Here is a 22,345-nt window from a genome sequence, read left to right as displayed (position 1 = left end):
TGGCTTGTGGACACCTATTTTCAGATAACGATATCAATATCAATACTAAACCTGTACATGCCAACTAAAACCACCAAAACTCTACCAATAAAAGCTATAGCTATGAACAACTGGGGACACTGTTTTCCATTTTCTTGGGCTTCACCTCACTATTTCAGTGGGTGAAAAGGGTATTGTAAAAACACTGTTAGATCACAGCAGTGTTTACATCACTTTGAACATCTTGAAGATAGACCCACAAGACAGACAACGGTGGAGCATTAGATCAGCTTCACTTGACTGCATTTACACTGTGAAAAGTGGGAACGCTGTGAAAACAACCTGGCTCCTACAAGTCATAATCTATTCCAACAGTTAGCTGCAAGTATTTTCTTCACAGGTATCAACCCATCATATAAGAAATAAATATCATTTAAAGACAGGACTGGCAGCACACTGAAAGCAGATCCAGGCACTAAGCAACTAAGTTGCTATCTGTGCTCCTCCCTTACAGAAGAGAGAACATATAAAAGCTATATTTAGCATGGTTTGAAAACTCAAGGGTTTTTACATATCCTAAACACAAAAACATTTGGTTATTTTATAGGGTGCTATTACTCATTCCATTCTTTCCTGTTATACAAAAACTCAGTTCCACATTTAGCTCTATAAGAACGTACTTGGCTTGATGCAGCAGCTGCTCTGAAATCAGCACGTCTGCACTGACTTACACCAGCAGAAAAACTAAACTGACAGAGAGCAGGTTTGGATTGGATATTAGGAAGAAATTCTTCCCTGTGAGGGTGGGGAGGCCCTGGCACAGGTTGCCCAGAGAAGCTGTGGCTGCCCCTGGATCCCTGTCCAAGGCCAGGTTGGATGGGGCTGGGAGCAAGCTGGTCTGGTGGAAGGTGTCCCTGTCCATAGCAGGGGGTTGGAACTGGCTGATCTTTAAGGTCCCTTCCAACCCAAACCATTCTATGATTCTGTAAAACTTCTAATAAAGGTGTCTGACATTGAAATTCAGCACCAGGGCACCAGTGACATCAAGCCCAGTCAGCCAAGCATCCCTATGAATATGGACACTTGCGGCAGGACCACTGGAATCACAAAGACATTTCATGAGGAATCAGGATCAACTACTAAAAGCATGATTCCTTTTGAGATATTAACCATAGGAAGCCTTCTGCTTTCGAAAGAATGGAAGACAAGCAGGACGAAAGAAATCCTGTGCCCAACACCCTCGTGAAATGGAACCAGCCCAGATCGCCATAGTTTGCTCTTTAAAATATACAGCTGGAATAGGTGTGTGAATGAGCTCTGCCATTCAATAGATTGAGCTCTAGATGTAACCAGCACAGCCTCTAAGAGTAGGGAAGCAAAATTTGTTGTAATCTAATACTTAATAGTCAAGCTGGGCAGAGTTAGTAAAGGCTCCATTATTTCACTTCGCTGCTCTTTGTGCGTGCCGGCTGCATTTTCTTGAACTGACAAGCTCAGTTATCATGGTCCCAAGAACAGACTTTTCCAATCTGTGGGAAACATTTTTTGGAGGAGGGCTACAGCTCTGAAAGAATTTTGTTATTCTTACATGCCTTTTTTTAAAAGCAGTGCATATGGAACTTTTTGTCCTGTTCTGCTCCATAACAGATTCTACCAATTTGTCTTAGTGCAAGGATATATCAACATTTTCTTTTGCACGCTGTATTGCTGATACTAAAATACAATTGTTCTGGATGAGGTTCAGTGGCAATTGTCATTTGCATGGATGCAAGTTTACAGTAAAATTTCTCTGTCAAGAAAATATTTTATTTGTCTTAAGCTTCATAGCAGCAGGTGACACTTAATCTGCCAGTCTACCCTGTAATCTTAAGTAGTAAAATAAATTATTCTGAGAGTCTATAAATTCATCCTCTTTTTTCTATTTCTCAGTCATAATTCTCGCATATTCTCTAACGTTTCCTCTAGGGCTTCCAGGAACTGGTAAATAAATGCTTCTTGCTTCCATGATGTGTTCTGTCTGCAAGTCCCTTAAAAGCTCTCTGCTGTCCTCACCCAATGCCAAGCCACCAATCAGCCCTTTCTAAAACAAGCTGTAAAATCTTAATAGGGTTGCAAACAATAACACACTGGTTGCTGAGGGATGGCTATAGCACAATAACATATTTGCTCAATTTCATATTAAGGATGATAATTTCACTTGGGGAACAATGAATAGGGAAATAAAAAATCATTTTACAGTAGCAATAACACATTTAACTTTCACAATAAAGAAGCTCTAGAGTAAAGGAGAGCATAACACCAGCAATAATTCATGCAAGCACAACACACACACTTTTCAGGGCAGAGGTAAGGCCAGAAACAATAAGGGTAATACTACAATGCATTCATTCACGTTTATGAAGTGTTTTGATATCCTCATGGAGACAGGGATATTTGCCATTAAAGAAAAGCAAGCTTGTTTAAATGGAACTCTCTAAAATATATTATAATTAAAATGATAATAGTCCCATTGCTCTTGGAATCCCATAAAGTTTTGTTAAAATTATGTGACTGAGTTGTCCCATAAGGAAGTGGGACTGTGCTTAAATTATACCCTTTTAGCTGTCTGCACCATACCAATCCTCAAATACATTCTGGCCCCAGATGAAGAAGGTGTTCAAAGGACGTGACATGTCAAAAGAAAATGAAGAAAAATTAGCAAATACCTGGCAAAGATTAGAAGTTCCATTAAAGGCACAATTTCCTCCATGGAGAAAATGGCCTCAAGGTGTGCCAGGGGAGGTTCAGGTTGGACATCAGGAAGAATTTCTTCCCATTGGCATTGGAAGGGGCTGCTCAGGAAGATGGTGGAGTCACCATCCCTGGAGATGTTTAATAAACAGCTGGACATGGCACTCAGTGCTCTGGTTTAGTTGGCAAGGTGGGGATCAGTCAAAGGCTGGACTTGATGACCTTGTAGATCTTTTCCAGACTTGATGACTCTATGATTCTGAATTCGGCAGTACAGGAAGAAAGGACATATTTTTCTTCCCTGAACTGCATAACTCCTCTCCATTTATTCCAGAGGTTGCTGTTGACAGTGATAGTGCTTTCCCCAGTCTCAACACAGACAGCTCTCCCCGGCCTTCTGAGGATAGCCAGCTTCCCGAAGCCATAGGGATCACATTCAATCAAAGAGCATTTTATTATTCAGTGAAGAGGCCAAACATCAAAAGGCACTGTTAATTTCCGAAGCAATACTCACCCCAGAGAGCCATAAAGATGGAGAAGAAAACCGTAGCAGGGTTGTCAAACAAGTGACTCGCTCGAGCGGTGGCACAGGCAGAGCTGAGGTTCCAGTAATCACAGAACTTGTCACACAGGGGGCACATGGTGAAGGCATTGCGTTGGTCACACATCTCTTTGCTGTGACAGACAAGGGCACAGGTTCCTCTGAGTATTCCAGCTCCAAAACTATGGATGTGCAGTGGTGATATTGGGCAGTACATCACAGCTATTACAAGTTATCTGCATTATATGTGGCCTGCGCTTGCAGAGAACAGGAGCCACGTGTTTCTTCAATCCTTATTGCCATGGGTAGGAATTGTTAAAATCTTTGTAGGCACCTTGCAACAGGAAAATGACGCAACACTCAACCAGACTGATCACTGCACTGTGTTAGTGAATTAAGGAAGACAGCATCACTGAAGACTGAGGCTAACCACACCAAAAAACCAAAATTCAAACACAAAAGTGGAGTTTGCCATCTCTGCAGTCAGTTACATGATTTTATACAGATCAGATTTAAATTAATGAAAAGACTGAAGTGGTCTCAAAGGAAATTAGGTGCCATTGTCAAAATACACATTATTTAATATGGAAGCACAAAAATATGAGAGAAAAGATTTTTTACAGATTTTTTACCGATTTTTTACCGATTTTAAGATCTTTGCTGTAAGGTTGTTATTTTAATTCTTGGTCTTATTTGCTATGTATGTAATCAATTTCTAAAAATCTTTGAAAAAAAAAAACCATTATCAGTATCACTTTAACAGGCCAAACACTCCTTGTCAGGGCTGAGTATGCTTTCCATATTTTCCATAAGATTTGGTTGTGAAAGCCTTTCATACCTGCACTTAGGTGAACTGAGTAGTGCAAAGCTCAAATGTCCTTGGCAGGATCATGAGCTGAGACTTGTCACATTGCTTCAATGATAGCTGGCATATTGTGATTACGATTGTTCCTATATGGACCATCCTGACATAGCTTTTTCCTTATGAATTCAAATGAAAAAAAGCAATATTCAAGCTCTAGTATGAATATGTTTATATTATATGGTTTGAAAAGCACGCAGCTATATCCAGCTCTCATGTTGTTACAGTAATTCTCTGTTTCAAAAGGCAGCAGAGGGTGCTGCAGATACATCTTAGCCATAAATCTCACTGGAGTTTAAATATTAGCACAAGCTTTCACCCTGACAAGCACAGCCCACCAAGATTTATTCAGATCAAGCTAAGAAAACAGACCCTGCCTCAGATGTGGTGCTGTTCATCATTTACCTATCAGTAACCTTGTCCTACTACAGTGATTTTAAAAGCTGTCGGTTCAGGGACTGTCATGAGCGTGATCAGCATACAAGTACTGCAGTATCCTGCCTCCAGCAGAAGTCAGATAACACAGAGGAATTAACTTTATTTCACTGGGAAGCTGACATTAACATCACAGTGTGACTTTGGCAGTTTTTGTGTAGTATATCCCCTTCAGGATACACAAAACTCAACATTTTTTGTGTCTAGAAGGGGAATACTGTGGAGACCAAATATAGAATCACAGAATGGGTTGAGTTGGAGGGGACCTTAAAGCTCATCCAGTCCCACCACCTGCCATGGGCAGGGACACCTCCCACTATCCCAGGTTGCTCAGAGCCCCATCCAACCTGGCCTTGGACACTTCCAGGGATGGAGCAGCCACAGCTGCTCTGGGCAACCTGTGCCAGGGCCTTATCACCCTCACAGTTTCTTCCCAATATCACACCTAAACCTGCTCTGTGTCAGTGTGAAGCCACTGCCCCTTGTCCTGTCACTCCAGGCCCTTGTCAAGAGTCTCTCTCCATTTTTGGCAGGTTCCCTTCAGGCACTGGAAGGCCACAGTTGTGTCACCCCAAAGATTCCCTTCTCTTCTCCAGGCTGAACAATCCCAATTCTCTCAGCCTTTCCTCCCAGCAGAGCTGCTCCATCCCTCTCACCATCTCGGTGTCCCTGCCCTGGACTGGCTGCAGCAGCTCCCTGTCCTTCCTGTGCTGGGCCCCCAGGGCTGGAGGCAGCCCTGCAGGGAGGGCTCAGCAGAGTAGAGAAGAGGGCCAGAATCACATCCCTTGATCTGCTGGCATTTCTAAGTCTTGTAACTATTGTTCATCTTACTTGTACAAATGGTCTGATTATACTCAAAATAGAGTATTCCAAGAGTCGTGGACAGTGTTTGCATTAATTTCAGTGAGTTTTACATAATGACTTTCTGATTGAGCACTGAGCTGTGTGCTCTCATGAGAAGCAAATTAATGTCTTAGAAAAAGAATTCAATGCAGTGGACTCACTCAACATTTCTGTTTCAGGAGGTGAAACACTGAACAGTCAAATAAATGTGTGCCCTTCAAACATCTGTTCAATGCCTCTGTGTTTGTAATGCTCACACAGTTGGTAATGCTCACACAGACAACATTATCTTCAGTATGAGATTCACTGCTCTTCAGACAAGCTAAAACCAGTTATTCTCACTAAGGATTAATAAAAAGCACAGTCTTACAATTTTCAAGTAACAAACCATGGATCACAGATAAGCTTACCTAGGAATGTCACTTTCAATGGTTACACAGCCATATAGAAATACAATAATCCCAACTACTGAAGATGGAATGAGGAACTCTGTGTATAACCCCAGCCATGCAAAATAAAGTCCTATCTTTTCACCAAAATACTTCCTGAAAAAGAAAAAAAAGAAGAAAAAGCATGTGTCAAGGCTATCATTTTTAAATGTGTTTTACGGCTACGAAACAGTCCCAGAAAGTTAAAATACGAAAACCCTGAGTATCTTGAAGACAATAGGAACAAATGAAAGGGGTGATTTAGGCATTTGGCACTCTGGGCTTCTCTGCTGTGAGAAGTTAAAGACAGTTCTGGATCATTCTCCTGAGCTGAAATTAAGCAGGCATCATTGCAATACATAATGTCTGTTCAGGGAAGACTGTGGTCTTTGCATCTCTTAAAAGAAGTCAGTGAAACAGGAGAAAACAGTGGAAAATTCTTGGCTCCTTGGAGGAGTATGTTAAGTTTTGCCTCTGTAGTACTGCTGGATTCAGTTAGTGAGAGTCATAGAAATTACATCTATGGGACCATACTGACAACATCCTCTAATATCTAAAAAGTGACTACTCTGGAATTGCTGCTAAAGGAGGAAAGTTTACCTGCAGAACTAACACTGGCTTTTCAGAAAGTATATTTTGTCAATTTAACAGCCCCTGGACAACTGGTTAGAAAAAACAGTGTCTGCTCTGAGGAACAGCCCACTGCAGATGTTGATAAATAAGTGGTAGAACTCAGCCCAGCATCTTCATGAATCACACTGCAAGAAGTAAACTAAGCATGGATGAACCTTGCTGATCATTCCAAAGTACAGTTAGGAGTGATTACAAATATTGCAAAACCCAAAGAGCTTCATAGAACTCAAGAACTCACCAAAATTTAGACAAAAACCAACAAGGTTAAAACATTTCACAAGCCAGAGAGGAAGATGGAGCAGTGTTGGACAGAAAGCAGCTACAGAGAGAACAGTCAGTGCATGACATGGAATGTGAGTCAGTGAGACATTTACGCTTTGATAGCATCAAAAATGAAAATAAACGTCTAAGAAAAGACAGACAAGGTTTGCTCCTCATAAAGGTTGAGCACAATCTGAGATTTAGTCTGATCCCACTTACCTTAGGAAAGTTTTATCCAAGTTTAGTACCCCAGATTTAAATCATTCCTACTGAAAATGCTTAAATGAGGTTTTTGGAGGCCCAAACCAAAATTTTCTGCTCCACAAGTTGGGTCTAAGGGCCAGGCCAGTCCTGCCACAGGAGAGACAGGACAGGAGTGCAACCATGGCAGGGAGCCACGGGACAACAAGACAAACCTCCACAGTCACTTCCAGCTCAGATGAAATGGATAAGGGAAGCAAGAGTGAGGGATTTTTATTACTACAAATCCTGCTGTTGTTCTCACACCATCACAGCTGCAGCTAATGCCGCACTTCCAGGCTCTCCCACGGAAAACTGGCAGTGCAATCCTGCCTAGCTCAGTGTTGCCTTCCATGAGCACTTGTATCTTCTCATGTCTAACCAAACTTGTTTATCCTTTAGGAAGGATACGTGCAATCCTAAAGGGGAAAACCAAACAAAAGCATTGTAAAGTGATACACAGACAACATTATCTTCAGTATGAGATCCACAAGCTGGGAAATTTCAGGAATCTACAGCCCCTGCAACTGACATTGCAAGGCACCCTGAGCTACAAACGATGTGAAGTATCAATCAGCACAAGTGAAATCATCACAGCGTGACTTGAATGGCAGTAACTTAAGATCTTAAGCACCTTGGGAGAATGGATTTGCAGAGAATACAAGGAAATATGGCATTATATGATTTGCATATTTTATTAAATGATAAATATAAATATTTGTGTTGCAAACACAAGCCATATACTGTGGGAGTGCCCTCTAACCTGGCACATGCCAGGTAATTTTGGAGGTAATTATAAGAAGCAGCTTTCCTTTATTTTCACATTTGAAAATAAATATATATTTTTCATATACTTGTTTGTTAATATACTATGTTGTTAATATAGTTTATTTAATACACACTTTTAATACACTTTTTTTAAAATATGAAGTAAGGGAAGAAATACTTGATTGAAATATAGAACTAACCTGAAGGGCTATAGCTTTTCTTCAAGTCTCCTGTGGGAGTCAACAAACAGCAGCAATGGCCTTGGAACAGCACAGGATAGAGGGAAACTCCATTTGCTCTCGAGTTTCCTTCTGACTGGGGAGTGACAACCTTAAGTTTGACACTAAAGAGGGAAAGGAGGACCAGAGGGAGATTATTCTGATTATGTCTTTTTACTGCATCCTTGCTTGTAGAGATGGGCAATGGGCACAACTAGCAAAGTGCTTCAAATAGATCGGAGCAGACACCAAAAATAGTCCACAATCTAAGCTGTTCAAAACTGTCTGATCTTTTGAAAAAGGGCCACAAATTAGAGTTCAAATGCCAACAGCCCTAAAGAGTAGCTGACCAGGGTCAGGGAAGTCGAAATTTATGGCTCAAGAGGCTTCCCCTTGAATTTTCAAGCCTTCCAGTGATAAATGTGATCTGTGACCTATAAAGAGAAGGGTTGTTATTTGTGTCCATGCCAAAAGAAAGTGAGAAGAGCTCAACAGTGTCCTGGTAGTATGTAAAATAATCAGTTGCCAAGAAGAAAACTACACTGTGTTGGCTTAACTGTTTTGAAGAAGAAAAAATAATTAAGATGCTGTGCCCAAACTCAGTCCACCAATGTGCCAGAAAGTGAAATAATCTAAGGAGAAGCAATGACAGTGCTTGGAAACATAATTATCAACTTAAGTATGAGTTTATCATCAAAAGAACACAGGACATAGACACGTCCTGTCTTTGACACATCCCAAGAACTCTTCTTTAGTTCCTCTGAATAGAAATCAAGGCACTGCAAACACCTGTGACTGCCTGTACCAACATCTACTGCAGCTGCTGCTGGATTCAGTAGTGAATGAACAGAAGGCGGAAAAAAATGTGTTCTTGATGGTCAGAGAAAGATGTAAGTCAAGAAAAAGTACTTCTACAAGTTTTTATATATTTACACCAAGAACTTAGCATGTTCTCTCATTTATATTGGGATAAAACCAGTCTTACTTTATTATCCCACAGGAATTATCCATGATTTATGCTGGCATGGCAGAAGAGGAGAATTGAGACCACAGCCTTGCCCTACCTCAGTAGCTAATTCACATCTGCCTCACATGTATCCAGACAAAGCTAAGGACTAATCCTTTCCAAAGCATGTTCATGGATACTGCAGAATGTCACAAAAAAAGTGTGCCCCTGGCATTGTGTGAGCTTTATTTCCACATTAGGGAAATGCCCCTTTGTATACACATATTCCACAGAGACAGGGGTTATTCCCAAACCAAAATGCAAGTGGCTTTGATAAAGAATGTGTACTGCTCCTATCAGGAGCAGCACCCAAGGCTTTTGTTCTGTGTGTTGATAAAGCATAAAGTGAAAATCTGTGCCTTTCATTTTGGAAGACTTGCAAATGGCTGGTTAAATGGCCACCTACCACATCCTGAGTTCTCTTGAACAAGAATCATGCCTTTAAGGAAAGATTTGGCCAAATCACCCATAACTCCTTCAGAAGCCGAACAAGAGCTGTTCTTCCTGCAAATTATCAGAAACAGCATTAAAAAACTACAACAGCAGCAACAACAACCACCTGTAGAAAGTACATTCCCTCACAGAATTAGAAATGTTGAGAAGGCCAGAAAAGTTGAGAAGCAGAAACGTTGACTCGGTTTCCTCTGCTTCATCCATATAACATTTAAACCAGACATCTGCAATGCACTCTGGTCTGTCTGGTTGCAAAACCAACATCAAAAAGAATAACTGATTATTAAACCCTCTGCTTGCACGTTGGTCACAGTGCTCCCGTGCCAAGTTGTGCAATTTATAAGTAGACTAAGGTCTGGGGAAGGGGGGAGAAAGAAAGAAGGAACAAACCCTTAAGTTTTGACTCTGCAAAAACAAGTGTGGGTACCTGGAATGCGAATAAAGTGTGTGGTGCGTGACACACGCTGGAAAGAACTCCGGAGACGTTCAGGAAAAAAGCTAAAAAAGCGAGGAAAAGGCACTGTGGACACTGAGTCACCTAACTGGGAAATCTGTGCAGAACTCTTCAGTTTTTAAATTTCCATACCCCACTCTAGGCCAGCTGTCACTTCATGTTTCCCAATTCATTCCACCACCCCTTCGGTGGAGGAGTCATTTAGACGCAACAGTTTCTATGTGAAACGAAACTGATTTACAGCTGCCTCTTGGGTAGGTTTCCCCTGTGCAAAAGGTCAAACAAGTCACATGTATTACTAATGCCTTCAAAATAAAACTATTTGCACAGTTTGAGGGTGAAATTTGGGTGTTTCTACTGTTGGGGAGAAGGACAAACAGTTTAGTTTCATGTCAGAATACCTCTACTGCCAAGGCCAGTTTAGAACTTTCTTACCATATCCAGGTGCGTGTTCCCTCTCTGACCCACAGCAACAGTTCCCAGGAACACAGTTTATTCTTTCAAGGTTTTGCAACCAGAAGGAAATCTACCATTGAACTGAAGGTGGAACAGTGACTACCCTTAGAAAGTGAGAAGCAATTTCTAACACATGATAAGTTTAGAACACAGATATTTCCCTTGGTTCTGAGATAATAGTTCCCACCGTTGGAATTTTCCATCTCAAAACTGCAGACTTCTTTCAAGAGGACTGCTGGAGCATAGGGAAAACCCCAGTCACTACAAGATGACCAGGAACATTGCTGAACACCCCAAGATTTCACTCTAGGTAGAGCTGCCTATGTCCAAACTTTTCTGGATTTGCTGTTCTTTCTTCACTTGAAAATTTTCTCAGGGAAGGATTCAAGCATTTATTACAACCATCTGGGACACCTGGGTGGAATTACTGCTCAGCAGCAGCACTGAGGCTGCTGTGCATCCAGAGATCTTGGAGATTTCTACCATGGTTGTGCCTGACAGCACATATTCCATGCAGGCAGTCTCAAGAAGGAAAATATCAGTGCTAAATCCAGATACACAGAGAATGCACCAAATGGAGCAATATGGAAGCCAAAAAAGATCCTGGCAGAAGACAATCCCCCTTGGAACAATATGTCAAGAGACTGAAAAATTCTTCTTATTAAAATTATAAGAGGGGGGGAAACATAACGACTACAGAACCTCAGATAAATTGCAATGCATCTGAGTTTGAGGTAGGAAAGAAGATGTCCTTTAGAAAGGCCAACTGGTTCTGCATACAGAAAACAAAGAAAGGAGCCTCTGTCCAAGTTAAAAGCACATTTTTTTTCCCCCCATACTGGACACAAAAATCAAGAATGTCCAGTAGAGAGTGATTAAAAGTGTGCTTTTGAATAGAGTTGAGAAACTGACCCTTTTCCCCTGAAAACAGAATGACAAAATGTGCCACCAGAGCCATTTAATCAAGCCCTTTTCATTAAAGTTCTTGTTTGAAAATATTACTCTTAACAAATATTTTCTGTGTCCTCTAATGGTACTTAAGTTTGGAGTCAAACTTACCTAAATTACAGATATCTTTATCTTCCAAGGCACTCTGGAATTTTAACTGTGATTCCTTATAGGACAAAAAAAAAAACCCACTGTCAAAACTCCATAGAGAACAGAAATTCTCAATTTTATTTAGAGGTAAAACTGTGTTTTTCCCTAGTTTTTTTGGCTCTTAAGAAAAATTACTCTTCAGCAGAGTAACAGGGAGAAGGTGATGTGTGTGGAGGAAGGGAATATTCAAGTTGTCAAATTCTAGTGGATTCAAAAATCTTGGGTAAATAATAATAATAAAAACAACAATAATAATAATAATTTGGGTATTAACTGCAATTTAAAATATCAAAAGGCCAAACCTTATCCTGCAAAGAAATAAAACTAGGACAAGCCACTCCCTGAGCCTCACAGATTCATAAACCTTATGCTTCTATTCCAAGAAATTGTCAGAATACAGCTGAAAGTGCATAGCTTGTGGTGATGGATTATAAACTGAAAAAAGCCTTTGTTTACTGACTGTAGGAGAAAGAACAATAGAAGCATAATAAGTAGACATGTAATGTGACTGAGACAGAAATTAAGGCTGACAACTGCCAAATGGATAAGCAAACAACACGATGCTGGGTAGTCAGAAGTACTGTAATTGCATTCTCCTCTCTGTTCTGGGACAACACAAAATTTCAGAACGGGTTTGAAAGGATTCAGTGCCTGATTACATTATACTGTTGATGTTGCCTGTCGTGTTCTTAATGTAAAAAAAGTTCTAAATGTCCCTGAGACTGCAGAAGCCACAGCACACCTTGCTCAGGGGAGGCGTTTCCAGCAGGAGGAATGCAGTGCTTGGCCTGTCACTTCCAAGAATTCATGCATAAAACAACTCATGGACACTGCCTCTCCTCACCTTTCTTTACATTATTCTCTCTTTATTTAGCATTTTTTTAAAATGTCAGTAACCTTCCAAACCTGGAAAACTAAAAATCCATGTCTACCTGAGGCTAAGTCAATGTTAATGGGAGTCAATCAGAGCTTACCTGTGAGGAAGGAAGTTGCATTCTATAAACAACTCAGGACATCAAGTGACACTCTAGTTAAGAAGCAATTCATTCACTTATACAGATAATATTTCCTCTATAATAAACACATACAAATAAGAAGTAACCTATTTAATATGAATCAGCCTTTCTTCTACACTGGAAAGGAGGTTACTTAGTCTTTTTCTTCTTATTTTTTAATAGCTATTACAATTTGCTCTTCTGCCTTTTTGTTGTTGAACAAATGTGAGGTCATTGACATCTCATCACTTCCCTAACCTCCAGTTTCCACAAGATAATTTGCCTGATTCTTTTTCATCTAGTTTAACTAGAGTTTGAACCTCAAATACTGGCTTCTTTTCCTAAATAGCTTTCATTTATAATAACTAATATTTAATGAGAGCTCTTTTGCTTTTCAAGCTAATATAGCTAACCCTTATTGCAGATCCTGAATTCATTTCGGGTATTTTATTAAGAAGGTCCTTGTTAGTGCTTGCACTGTGTTACTGCTGTCAGATAGACACCATCTGGTGGCTAATAAACAGATGCATAATTTCCAATTAAAAACAAGTATAAAAAATTATCTTTTCATCACCTTGGTGGAAGAGGATCAGGTCAGAGAATACTGAAGCAAACTGGATATCCATAAACCCACAGGCCCTGATGGGATGCACCCATGAAGGCTGAGGGAGCTGGAAGATGTCATTGCAAGGTAGTTCTTGATAATCTTTGATTGATGGTGGCAAATGGGAGAAGTGCCCAAAAGCTGGAGGAAAACAAATGTCACCCCCACTTTCAAGAAGGGCAAGAAGAAGGACCTATGGAACTACAGGATAATCTACCTCACCCTCATTTGTGCCCATCACCTCTTGTCCTGTCACAAGGCATAGCCAAAAAGAGCCTGGCTCCATCCTTTTCTTACCCCCTGCTCAATATTCCATTAAAGTGTTGATTTTTCTGCTCTCTGTACTGACTGTGGAAGTTCAAAGATCTCCCATATTGAAAGCTTTCCTTAAGCTTGTGTTTTCTGAGGATAATTTTTAAGTGGTGCCCAGTTCTTGATCTCTTACCTTGTCATCTTGGTTTTGTCCAGTTATAGACAAGTGACTGGATCAGACAAAGCCATGGCCTGTCCTAACATAACTTATGTGCAAAGAGGATCCTCATAAAAAGCATCTTAGTATGGGGGAATACCTTTAAACCAGAAATGGGTTGGTCTTGACCCCTGGTCAGCACTCAGGAGCCAGAAAAGAACCTCCTCTCAGCCCAGTAAGCCACAGCCAGAACCTTCTGCAGAGATTAAGACGTCAAGAGCAGTTCCACAAGCAAGATAAACAGAACTGTAACCACCCAAATGCAGCACCTGTTTTCTACTCCCTGCAGTTCCCAGCCGTACACATCTCTAGATGCCTACAAATATTCACATGCATGTAAATATCTAAATGTGCACAACTTCTGTTTCCAACTCTGGCCTCTCACCTCTGTCTTTTTTTTCTCCAGTCTGAAAGGACAAACTTCTATTTCCTATCAAAATACACTGATATCACCTCCAAAGACACCTTTTGGAAGGGACCTATCAGTCATGTCCATTCAAAAATATAAGTTTCTGGCTGTGAAATTTAGGCATCATGCAGGCACTACTGAACTTTGCCTGAGACAGTTCTTAACACAAAGAAAACTCAATTCTAGCTGCCTACAAAACTCCACAGTCCAAGGGGGAGACCCCAGGAAGTTGTGCAACAACCTCAATCTTCAGAGCCTTGACTTTGCAAAAGTCCTGGTGTAGATTCCCACACCCTTTGCTGGATCTAGCTTTTGAAAATCCCACTGCAGGAGGGAGGAATCTGGGTGGTAATGAGGATCCTAGTGCTCAGACAGTGATCTGAAGCCTGGGAATATGTTTATCAGAAAGCAGGGATCTGTTTTTCCTCACCATTACAATCCAAGCCTACTGGTTTAAAATTCCATCTCTCACACAAGCAACAATAAATAAGGCCAAGCTCTTGCCAAAAGAGACAGAGAGAGAAGCACTTCCTACAGGACTGGCAAAGTCTGTGAAATGCAGAGCTGTAAGTAAATCATCTCACTCCAGTCACAGGCCTGCAGCCAGCAGAATAATTCAACACAAATTCCTCGGTGATTTATGCACCACGAGCAAAACCCCTCTGCTTTGCAATAAACAGTGGCTGGAGCGCTTGGGTAAGCCCTGTGATGAGAAGTTCCAGTGAGGGGAGGGAGAACTCCATACAACTCAGCTGAAAAGTGCTGCTCTAGCATCAAACTCCTAAAAGGCAGACCATCTTCATGGATGCACAACATGATAATAAAGGCCATTCATAAATAAACCGGGGTTGTAGGGGGGTAATGAGACCATGGAAAGGGAAAAGAATTGTAATGATGGGGAAAGTGTTCATTTTTCACAAGCTCAGACTCTGCTCCAGGGTCCCACGTGCTTCTGGCTCCCTCCAGGAAGCTCTCTGCTGTAAGACGTGGCAAAAAGGACATCAAGGATGAGTGGATGCTGGCATAGCACTTCCCACTGCACCCAGAGAGCTTTAATGATGATGAACTGTGAGCTGGACGTACCGTATGTTGGGAAGAAACCTTCATGTAGAGATTCTTGCAACTCTAAAAAGATGCTGGCCTCAAAGTGCAATAAGGTTACAGGAGAAGATGTGCTCAGATTGTTGCCTCAGGCGGGTGTTTGGCAGAGCTTTGGAAAGGAGCTGGATGGACAAGTGTCAAAGACACTGGTAGAGCTCTTGGGCATTTTTCTACTTAGTGCTATGTTTGCTCGATTACTGCACTTTCCTAGGTTTAAAGCTGTTTTGTCTTTTTCCTAGAACAGAATTCCTTGCAGACAGCCTCAGAATCTCTGTGAACATTGAAGATTTGCCTGCTAAAGACGGTCAGGGAAGAATTGCAGGCACACAGTGCATCAGGGAGGGTTGTTCAGTCCCTGTGAGATAACCAGATGCTACCGGGTTGTTTCTGCCAAACTGGTTGCACTCCACAAAAAAAAAAAAAAAAAAAAAAAAAAAAAAAAAAAAAAAAAAAGGAAAAAACAAAAAGATGGGATATTTGGTAAGATTCATTCACAATAATAACAGAGGAGGGACAGGGAAGCCAAGGAATTAAAACATACAGAAGAATCTCCACTTTGAGGATAAATAACCCCAAAGTTAGGATAAGCAGTGACTGAACAACATTTCCTCTGGGACTGGGCATCACAGACTTTATTTTCAAGTCCTGAGAATTCTACACAGTATGTGGAGCAAAAAAGAGATGAAGATGTGATTAAAAATCATGGTGAAAGAAGAAGTCATTTGTTCAGGCATTAGGCAGAATAGAAGGGCTCAGTTAGGGGCAAGCTGTACCACAAATTGATCTTAACCACATTTTTGCAAAGGAAGAAACACTTATCTCTAACAACAATAAAAACACCATTTTAGCAGAACTCCCCTGTTCTTATTTTATCTCTCTTTTAAAACTACCCTAAGTAGGGTAAGCAGATACATCCAGGTTTGGGTTTTTTCTGGTGCAGATTGATGAAAGAAGCAACAGGTCAAAAGGCAAACCAGTACTGACAATTTGGGGGCCTGATTGCTTACATTGAGCACTGTCCTATGCAGGCCCCAAGATACTCAAAGAGAAGGCAACAATATCCAGATCTAAGACAGTCAAACTATGGATCACAGGTCTGTCATTGCTTTAAAAACAGCAAGCTTCAGGCTTTAGGAACACAGCATTCATGGCAGGAACGGGGGTGGGGGACTGGGGATGCTCTGTCAAGAGCAGGTTCAACATGGGTACACTACAATGAAAGGCCAGAATTCATTACACACTGAGGTGAAACAATTTTCCATACCAATGGAAAACACAGTTAAAGATAGGAAGGAGGGAATATATTAGCTAGACAGTTTGACTAACAGAAACTCCCAAGTTTTGATTTATGTTCTATTCACTATAAATAATATTTTAGTTAACAGGCTTTCCTACCTGCTCCTGCAAAAAGAGTTATTGTATACATAGTCTCAATCTTTACATTTCTTCCCAGTTTCAGGCTTTACAGCAAGAGGCATTTGGAGCTTTGAAAGTAACCATGCTATAGATAATGTAGCCTGTTAGCTACTAAGAAGTTTGGTGAAGTTCTAGAAATGGGAAATAGAAATTAAAATATGAAAAACCATTAGAAGATGAGCTGGCACCTTATAGAAGCAGTAATATTAAAATAAGCTTCACCACAATTAGAAATGAGCCAATTCTGCTTGATTCTCCTAGGGTGAGGTAATCTTGTATTAATAGATCAAGAGATAAAAGGATGACCTCCACTCTACAAGGATTGTCCGCTCCTGGAATTTCAGTTCCTACATGGGTTCCCAGCTGCAGGTGCTTCAAGATGTCCAACATGCCAATTTTCCAGGAGTTAAAGTTTTGTCTCAGGAGGAAAACCACCTCTTTGTGGCATCAGTAACCTTAGATTACTCCCTTCATCTGTCATTTAGAGCTCCTAAGTGATAAATGTTGCATTACAGCCAGAAATAAAAATTTATTATAAATTTCTACTGCACTTCTTACACTTGCTGTGGTTTTTTTTTTTCCACTTCCTATAATTCATCAGAGGTGCACTGCTAAAAGACAAAAAACAATGAATGTAAGTCAGTCCAAGGAATATTTGGTCCAAAGAGAAGGAAACATTTCTTGAGAGTGGTGCTGTGTTGGAAGAGTTGAAGCTGTGTGATCTTCATCCGAGGAGCTTTCCAAACTCATGAGCAATTTGATCTGGCTTTCAAGCCAGCTCTGCTTTGAGCAGAGGGAAAGTCTAAGGACAAGCTATTAATTCTAAAATCATGTTGTTAAAACTTTGATTAACATTCAGTAATATATATAAAACTATAAATGCTGCTTTCTTTATGCAGGGCCATAGAACTCTTAAGGAGCATCCTCCCTGTCTCTGGATCAACAGTAGCATCACTGCAGAACTTGCTAAAATCTGAGCTTGAACTCATCTTCATCTGAGAAAAGAAAATCATCAAAAATAGAAGAAAATCACTAAACTGCAGATGTTTTTATAACACTTTTTATATTACAGTGCAAGGATTGAGAGGAACTACTGTTGACAAGTGCCTTCATACAAAAAAGTCACACTAGAGAAACTCCTCTCTGGTGAAAATCAATACTTAAATTAGGATGACAAAAAAGGTGTGTTACAGCAGACAGACCTCCAGAGCTCTGCACATTCTAAAACTGCAGCTTTCATTCTCTAGTTTTTAATATATCCCTCAGACCTTCCGGAGATCACTAAGACAAGGTAAACCATTTTCAGTACTTTTTGCCTAACGTATCTTTTAGCAAAAAATTCATGATTTCTCTCTCAAATAACTGTTTATAATCCTCTTCATGTGAGTTAAAAAGAAACAAAAAAAATTGAAATTCATATTTGGACATTCACATGCTTTTGAAAATAAAGCACTGCATTAGGCAGACTGTGTTTCAAGCAATGAGTTTTTATATCTGGATGTGCACTGAGAGATGAGGTGTTATAACATCTTACAAATCAAACCTCAATTCACACTGTACTATTTGCACAATCTGCACAACGTATTTCCTTTAAGTCTTTAACTGAAATTGCTCTGCTGTAGAATAGAAATATGTAACACCCACTGTGTTCTTATTTGGTGAAACCTTCCTTACTCACAGCTGCATTTATTTTACAAAAAAAAATTTGCTTTTTCTTATAGCCCAAAGAGGTCCACAAAGCCAGAGAAGAATATTTTTACAGATTAAGAGACAGGAGTGAATGGAATTGTTGGTGAATATTATAATGGTCCTTTATTTCCTTTTGTTATTAAGAACTTTAAAGTTCTCCAAGACTGACTATGCAGTTAAATTCCCTGGGGATTACAGACCTTAGAAGAGAAGCCCCAGTCTGTACCAAGAGTGAGCATAACAAGTATGTGGCTCCTGTCTTTGATGTACAATCAGTTGGGAACTGGAAACAACTGTGTGGTCAGAAGGAAGGAGCAGAGGCACCAGGAATAATCTGTAATAATTCTACAGTGCCACATCTAATCTTCCAGCATAGGCACTTGAGTTAAAGAACGACTTTCAGTTTGCATTCCTACTGAATAAGAGTGAAACAGAAATAGTTCAAAATATCTTAACTATAAAAATTTTAATACTTGCAAGCTATATTAGAAATTTAGCAGCGTGCTTCAACAGAGTCAATGTGTTTGAAAACAGCAGGCAGGAGAGGCTTTGAGTATAAAGATAAATGCTGCTTCATCTGTCCATCAAAATCTGGATTTAAACTTAAGTTACACCAGAAAAACCAGAAAGCAAAGTTGAGTATAATCTAAGCAATCTAAGAAAGGAGGGTCACAGTAAATTATCAAAAAACACAAAGTGTGACTGATGTCTGCCAAGGGAATAAGTATCCAAATCAAGGCTGAGGTCGATACCCCCATGGTACAAAAGTGAAGAAACCTACTTCACTGGCAGAAACAGGGGGTGGCCATTCTCCAGGTACATCTACACCAAAGCTCTAACATTACCCAGGAAATAAAAAACACATTTATTTTAGTGGTAACAGTCAAACTTGCAGTCAAGCAAAATATGGAAGATAAAAGCAAGAAAAGTAATCTCTGAGAACAGACAATCAATTGCACATGCTGGTCTTCTTTTTGTTTCTCATAGAAGTTTAAACCACAGGATTTCTATGAAATCATATCAGCACAGTGAAACATTATAATGGAGACAGCAAAACACAAATGAAGATGGAGTGTAAGCAGATGTACCTCTATTTTTAACTCAGCTAAGCTGTCAGGTCTGCTAAAACTTGAGAATTCCTCTAGCCAGTCACAGTTTAATTTAACGCTTGTAATATTTACTGACAACACAGCAGGTGTTGTAATCTCATTCTGAGTTTACCTGCTCCATACAGCAGCTTGGCCCAGAGTAACTGCCATACAAAAAGTACATAAATTTTGCCTCAAAACCTTTGAGGCAAAAAAAGAGGAAACTTCAAAGCCTTGCAGAACCTTGGTAGGGTTTGATGGTCTCAGTTCCATTTGCCAGTTTGAAACACCTTCCTCCCAGTAAGGACCAATTCCTCCACATTAAAAGTTAGTGCTTAACTCTTTGAAACACTACGTGCAGCATTTCAGCTTTAACTCAAAATATAACGAAAATATTTTACAAAGCTTATTGACTATCCATATTACCAACAGCAGCTTTTGCAGGTAATCACATAGGGGCAGATCATATAATAAAAACTAGTTGGAGTTTGATTATTCAACAGATAAATGGTAACAAATGCCATCTTTCTTATATATATAAATTACGCAGAAACAGATATTTGTTGAGGTTTTTTCTATTTCTTAATATCCCAGTTCATGTCTTCCTAGATAGACATCTTGCATTAGAATATTTCTAGTCAGCTGTATTCTCAAATATGTCTTTTCTTTACTCAGTATTTGTAGTACAAACAAAATACAAGACAACAAAAATTGTTTTGTTTTGGCTTTCTTTTAGATATTGTGGGAAATCCTTAAAAATCATGGCTGAGTTTTTTTGTCTTATTTTAAAGCCAGCTTCTTCTATGTTTATAAGGAAAAAATTCATAAATACACCAAAAAAAACCCCACTGGGAACACATATGGATGTGTTCAGATGAACAAAACTTGTAAAACCAGGAGTAAAAAAATCAAATCAATTTCAAAACTGTCAAATACTTTCACACTGATTCATGATGTGAACACCAGCTTCTGATTATTCACCAGATTTTATGACCATACCCTCCAATAAAAATTCACCAATATAAATGGCAATTCCTCTCCTTTGAACAAATCAATACCTAAAACCCCCAAAAACTGAAGTATGACATTCTTCCAGGAATAAGCACTATACAAAAGCATACGTAATAATTGTTGAGTGTATTTTTGTTATAGTAAATTATCATCAGAGCCACAGAAAACTGGTGAGGGCATTATTTTTAATGTTCCGATCAATCCAAGATTTCATTTGCTGAAGTGGAAGTGAATTAATCTACATCACCTCAGAACCAGGTCCCTTGGTGTTTTATCCAAGTCCACATTACCTTATGAGATCAATAGGCTGAAACTTGTAAAACACTCCATATCTTGCCCATTCTTGATACAGCAACTAAATAAAGAAAAAAACAAAACAAAACTGAAAATTATCTTGAAACGAGTTATCCCTTCTTTTTTCACAAACATCTTCTAAGAGTTAAAAATATTTGCCCTACTCCTGGGGCTGCTATACCCAGTGGAGCCCATAGAAAAAACAGTTTTGTCCCCATGCGGGGGACATCACACAAGGCCACGCCTGCTGTTGGATATGCAAATTCACCCACAGCCTACAGAGAGCTCAAAGGAAAGCCCAGATCCTACAGAAGCTTCTTGCAGTGGGAGAAATCCAGCTGGAACAGGGTCAGGGATAAAAGGAAACCTTGCAGGACCTGTGGTAGATTGACCACAATATACTCAACTGCAACAGGCAAAGAATTTGGGATAGTCTTCCTTACTCCCTCTTTCATTCCCGTGATTTATGTGACACAACTTCACCGAAGAGGATTGTCCTGGCTGCCATATTGATATTTTTATATGAATACTTGTTGTTGCCTATTCAAAATCACCCCTTGCCATTACCCCCCACAGCATTACCCGCAAACTGCTATTAATTTCCATGAATAATCATATTAAGAAATGCATTCACTCAAATATACAAAAGAAAGTTAAAACTATTACATTCTTAAAACTACCTGTCCCGGGTTGCAGTGTATTCTATTACCATCCCCATGAGCTGTTGAAACCAGGTGGGGCAGTGTTTCCTTGCCTCCTCCCCCCAGACTATCTTTCTGTTAATTGCCCATCATTGTCCTGCCGCCTGACTCAGAGATAACTCCCTCCGGACTATCTTCTGTTAATGAGCCTAATCAACACTTGGCCTCATGACTCATTACCCCATTGTGAGATGCTCCACCCAGAGGGAGGAACCAAGCATCCCATCGCGGATATAATCTGGGACTCTGAACACCAAAGACAACCCTTCCACTGGATTTCCAGAGGACAGGAGCTACACAGCCACCACTGGACCTTCTGAGGAGGAGCAGACCCTTTTCCTACAGGATCACTGCTTCAGGACTGCAGCCACCATTCTACCAGACTGCTACCACCACCCTGCCTAACAGGGACTCAGAGCTGTAAACTCTGTCAGTTTAACCCAGTGTTTTCTGCCTTTATTTTTGTTTTGGGGTTTTTTTTCCCCTTATTTTCCTATTAAATTGTTATTCTGACTTGGTGTCTCCCACTAGTTTGCTTTCAAACTAGTACACTACCCAAAGGCTGCTTTGAACACAGCTACAGAATGGAATTTGAGGAGCAAAAAGAAAGCTCTGTCTATAATAGCGTTCCATTTAGGAACAGGTACTTCATGTAAATTTATGAGAATTTTCTAATCATAGGGATGCTGCTGTAGTATGTGACAACAGTGGATTTCCCAGGTAGGTTACAAAGCCCTCATGGATTTTTTTAATGCAAATACAGGGACAGCAATGAAGTTGCCAGTGGGCCAGAAGCTTAAAAAAGACTAAACCAGTGTTAATACTCATGGTGAGTTGTTACCATTCTGCTGTTCAACACCTTTCTCAAAAAGATTTTTTTTTTTTTTGAGCAGAAATCACACTGAAACAGGGACATTCCTTTACTTTTAGGAAAGACTGAAGCCCTCTCAATCTGAGGGTATCATTGAAGATTTCTAATTCTCATAGGAGGAGACAAAGGTGTGGTGCCACTGTGCATTTTCTCCAAGGTAATCATGAAGAAGGTTGATAAGGATTAACTTTTTATGTTATAAACTGGTACATAAACATTAATTACTTAACTGGTAAGGGTATTTATGCCAATATTACTCATTTTTGTTCTAAAACAGTACTCATTTTTGGGG

At 40.0% G+C, this 22,345-nt stretch overlaps 1 protein-coding gene across 1 annotated transcript in view; it reads right to left on the bottom strand.

Annotated features, from left to right (window-relative positions):
* ANO2 (anoctamin 2) overlaps positions 1-22,345 on the bottom strand; it is a 149,195-nt gene that overhangs the window by 84,705 nt on the left and 42,145 nt on the right. The window contains exons 10-12 of the mRNA XM_048300126.1: positions 20,478-20,542; positions 5,801-5,935; positions 3,224-3,384 (exon numbers count right to left, since the gene is read on the bottom strand). Coding sequence (XP_048156083.1) covers positions 3,224-3,384; positions 5,801-5,935; positions 20,478-20,542 — 361 coding nt within the window. The remainder of the gene's footprint in view (positions 1-3,223; positions 3,385-5,800; positions 5,936-20,477; positions 20,543-22,345) is intronic.

This window comes from Corvus hawaiiensis, chromosome 4, assembly GCF_020740725.1.
Source record: "Corvus hawaiiensis isolate bCorHaw1 chromosome 4, bCorHaw1.pri.cur, whole genome shotgun sequence".
Lineage (NCBI taxonomy): Eukaryota > Metazoa > Chordata > Aves > Passeriformes > Corvidae > Corvus > Corvus hawaiiensis.
Note: the sequence above shows the minus strand (reverse complement) of the source record. Positions and strands in the feature narration are given on the sequence as shown.